The following is a 4,633-nucleotide window of genomic DNA, read 5'->3' as shown; positions in this document are numbered from 1 at the left end:
TTCTGAGCCCCACCTGTACCGTACATGAACGTGTACGGTATCAGAATCCTCTCAAGGACCAGGCATTGTTATCCCCATTTTATGAGGGAACCTAGCTCAGAGACTTGCTCCGGGTCACGCGGTTGAAAGAAGTGGCAGATTTGGGATTTGAATCTGCGCCTGCGTGATTCCAAATGCTGTGTGTGATTTTCGGGACACCGCACTGCTGCCCTCTCCCAACCTTGCCACTTGGCAGCCAGGCCGAGTTCCCTCCTGCCCACATCTCCTCCCTCAACTCACCCCTTTAGGGGAGGGAAGGATCTGCAGGTGTTAGGGGTGGGTGAAGAGGGGCACAGACCTAGCTCACCCTCACCCAGATTCCAGGCCTCTGTCAGCCCAGGGCCTCTGCAGTAGGGAGGGGGCTCTTTATCAGCAAGTCCTGGCACCGTGCCTCTTCCTCCCCTCCCCACCAGCTCTCCCTCCCACCCCCCCTTCTCTCCCCACCCGCCTCCTACCCAGGGTGGTGAGTAGGTGGTTAGAAGCAGGCCTCACTGCTTTCTGCTTTCCACGTGATAGTCTCAGCTGACTGGCTCCCCTCCCCCTGCAGATCTCCTTTATCTTGAGCCATCAGAATCTCTCTGGAGAGCACCCTCCCCTCCCCCAAGGTCACCTCCAGGGGGTTCGGCTCTTGCTCACTGAACAGGCCCCCTTCTGCCTGGAAAAGGAAGATGGTTTTAAAGAGCCAGATCCTTCCCTGGAGTCTTCTACTTTCCACCCCAGGGAATAGAGTCAGAGTGAAGGTGGGGCGGGGAAGGGAAGGACCATGGCTTGGAACCAGAAGACTAGGGTTTTGTCTCTGGGTCTGTGCCTCATTCGTTGTGTGACCTTGGACTAGTCGCATCCTCTTTCTGGGCCTCAGTTTCCTCAACTAGAGAGTGTGGCTGGACCAGATGCTCTCCAAGATCCTTTTCTTCTAGAGGTGTATGACTAAATCTATCCCATACCCTGCAACGTTGGATATGTGACAGGTATATATACATATAATTTTTTTTTCTTTAACTAGAAATACGAGCAAACCTGTCTCCTACTATTTCAGGAAGAAGTCTCACTGACTTTTCAGCCCAGAAAGGGAAGAGAAAACCAAGGTGAAACTAATACCTAGGGGAGAGAGGAGGAACTCTCAGGCTGAAGCAGAAAGGCGGAGGGAATTCCAGGGTACAATTTTGGAAGTACACTAGAATCAGAGATGGAGTTTTTTTTTGTTTTGGGGTTTTTTAAAATATTTATTTATTTATTTGGCTGCGTCGGGTCTTAGTTGCGGCACGTGGGATCTTTATTGTGGCACGCAGGCTTCTCTCTAGTTGTGGCACATGGGCTTAGTTGCCCCAGCATGTAGGATCTTAGTCTCTCAACCAGGGATCAAACCCGTGTCCCCTGCAGTGAAAGGCAGATTCTTTTTTTTTTTTTTTTAGGTTCACTAACTTTATTTAAAAAATCATAAAACGTTTCTTACAAAAAAGCATCACATTCTGCACACTGCTCTGAATAGATGCCAGGGACATATGGACTATTGTTACTTTTCCTCCCGTCCCACCCCTCCAGATGTTACAGCGACCACAAAGCAAAGTGTTCACAATAATTAGACGGGGGGACTTTTTTTAAACCACCAACAATGAACAAAAATTAAAATTCACTCTGCCGCTGTTTCAAAATTTCAGTGTTAGTTTTTGCATACCGTCCCCCAACTCCCAACCCTGTTTGTAAGGAACTAAAACATTTCATCTGGTGAACAGCAAAGATTTCACTACACCTCAAATTCAGAACACCTACGAGGTAGAGGAATGTTGGCTTTTTAAACAGAAGTAGATTAAAAAAAAAAAAAAGATGCAGGACTCCTTCAGTTCTTCACTAGTCTTAGAAAAATTTTCCAGAATACTGCTTCACACTGTTCTGCAGCAAATACTGTGCATTCCATATCTGGTCCTGTGTTCCTGTAATGGTAATGATCTGATCTTCGGACCCTTCTAAAGGCTCATCAATTTTGATTGAAGCTCCTGACTCATGACGGATTTGTTTCATCTGCTGACCACCTTTGCCAATAATCGATCCAGCCAAATCTTTGGGAATAGTTACTTGTGTAGTAATAATAGGTCCGCCAAGATCACCATATGAGCCACGACCTCCAGCATAGGAATAATCACATCCAGAGCCACCCTGTGGTTCATAAGCCATCTGCCACTCTGATGGGCTCCATGCATCTATTGCAGAGTCCCAGGTTTCATCAGCACTGAAACCAACCATGCCATCATAACGGTCTCCAGGTCTCCCTCTTCTGTCATAGGCCATCAGATCTCCTCCTCTAGGTGGTGGTGGTGGAGGAAGAGGAAGATTCCGAGCTCTGCCACCACCCGGGCCCCCTCGTCCAGGAGGAGGTGGAGGAGGTCCTGGACAGGCTCCTATCATCACAATCTCTTCTGGATGGAGGCATGGGACGCCCACGCCGACCAGGAGGCATTCTGTCAAAACCACCTCTTCCCCGCATGGGAAATCCCATGGGACGTCCACAGCGGTCATCGACCATCATTGTAAAACCACCATAATCATAGATTTCATCGTAAAATTTGGGATCATAAGGCTGAGCATGTCCTTTGATGGGAGACTCTGATATAAGATCAAGGATGATCTTTATGCACTCTACAACCCTATCAGGTTTTCCTCCAATAAGAACGAATCTGTCAGTGGATTGAGGACAACGTTCCTGGAAAAGCTTGATTGTTTTCTGAGTGGTCTCTCGAAGTTCTTTGATTTTAGCACCTTTGACGCCAATAATTCCTCCAGCCAGACTCTGATGAATCAACAGTCTCAACTCACAGTCAAAGTCGCTTCCTTTATAGTGTTGGTAATTTAAGCATTCCACAGCTTCAGATTCGAGCAGGAGCTGGCTGGTTGCAGTGGGTGATGGCAACTGCAGGCCCTCTTCCAAGGTAGGGATGATTTTCTTCAGAATTCCTCCGATTGTTTCAATATTAGCACTGTTCAGTATGCGCTCGGGGCCACTGCTGTCTGGGGCTGAAACACTGGCATTGTAGTCTGTACGGAGAGCCTTAATATTCTTGCCTCCTTTTCCAATCACTGCCCCAGCATTCTTGCTCTGCAGCAGAATGAGTAATTCAACCATCTCATCAGTGTTTCTAGATCTTTTAAAAGCTTGTTCCTCTTCCTATCTTTAGCAGGGCGTTTATCAAATCCGCCACTGGTTTCGGTGTTGGGAAGGGTTTCCTCTGGCTGTTCAGTTTCCATTTTCTTGTATTAAAGGGACACACCAATCAGTTATTAAATATATCCTTGCAGGGCAGAACTGAAGTGTTCTGGGCGGGACCAACTGACACCCTAGTGCTGCAGTAACCGGGCAAGGCTACCGTCCCTATTGGAAGGCGGATTCTTAACCACTGGACCACCAGGGAAGTACCAGGGATGGAGCTTTTGAAAATGGGATGCCTGAGCCGTACTCCAGACCAATTAAATCAGAATTCCTGGGCATGGCCGTGATGTAGGTGTAACAAACCCAGTTAGAAGTAGTTGGAAGAGTAATAGTTACAAGAGGAGACCTTTAAAAATTAAGTTTGCAGTTATCAGCTGCCAGCAGACATTGTTTTGAGAATAGCTGGTGGCATCCCAAGTCTGACATAGCTCAGAAAACTCAAGTTCTTGGCAATACAAGAACTTGTCTAAAATCACACCCATAGTGTCACCTAGTTATTTCCTTGGATGTCTGAACCACAGCTACTCCATTTTGACTTTTAATTGTAATTCTCTCCTTAATAGCCAAAGCAGATGTCGCTGTTAATGATGTTAGTGTTTCTCTGGGTATGAGAAGAGACAAGAGTTTGGGCTCATAAAATCTTCTCCTGAAAAGATCTAACTATCTGAAGGCTTGTTCTGCCAGTTTTTCCCAGAGCACAGAGTGCCTCATTCCTGATCTCCACCCTAAACTCCTTTCAGGGGGTGTTGAAGGTCAGCAGCTGCAGCGGCTCCTGATTTAATCTTTGTAGAGGCACATGGCAAGTGCCAATGGCAAGTGCCAATTTGTAGGTGACAGGGCCTCCTCGTGGTTATAAATTTAACCATGGTTTGGGAGGCATTTCGTGACCATTTTGTCCCATGGTGCCAGGAATGCTCATTCCCAGGTCTGGCGAAGATTTTGTTGATAGGCTACTCAATGTACTATTATTGGACTAGGCCTTACAAGCAGCAGAAAGTCTCTGGACCACCTGTCTTACTAATCTCTTATGGTCCAGGAAAATATTCCCTCTTGTTGCTTCTTCCCATATCTAGAGTTACACTCTTACAATTATTGATCTCATATGGAACTATATATCATCATTTTATCAGAGGCTCAGTCACACATTTGGTAATGTAAGAAACAACAATTTTGTAAAACAGGCAATATAAAAAAAATATATAGCTAGCAGTATTAGTAAGTTCTTAAGTAAGAATTAAGCCAAGAACTTCCATTAGGTGTGGCCCAATATATCCCAGGTCATCTGACTTATCTTTATCTTATCAATCCTTATCTTTCAGGGAAATTATATATTGGCACTGTCCATAAGATACCCAGCCCAGTTTCCTAGTGTTACTAGACTGACTATCCTTA

At 46.0% G+C, this 4,633-nt stretch overlaps 1 protein-coding gene across 1 annotated transcript; it reads right to left on the bottom strand.

Moving 5' to 3' along the window:
• Positions 1-1,893: 1,893 nt before the first annotated feature.
• On the bottom strand, positions 1,894-3,279 carry LOC309957489 (heterogeneous nuclear ribonucleoprotein K-like; the record flags this gene model as incomplete). The annotated part of the gene is given in 3 exon segments (XM_082832765.1): positions 1,894-2,425; positions 2,427-3,201; positions 3,204-3,279. Coding segments are annotated over 3 exon segments (1,383 nt in total).
• Positions 3,280-4,633: the final 1,354 nt, after the last annotated feature.

Source organism: Leucopleurus acutus (genome assembly GCF_964270905.1).
Source record: "Leucopleurus acutus genome assembly, chromosome: 1".
Taxonomy (NCBI): Eukaryota; Metazoa; Chordata; class Mammalia; order Artiodactyla; family Delphinidae; genus Leucopleurus; species Leucopleurus acutus.
The sequence above is the reverse complement of the archived record's forward strand: the minus strand, read 5'-3'. Positions and strand labels throughout refer to the sequence as shown.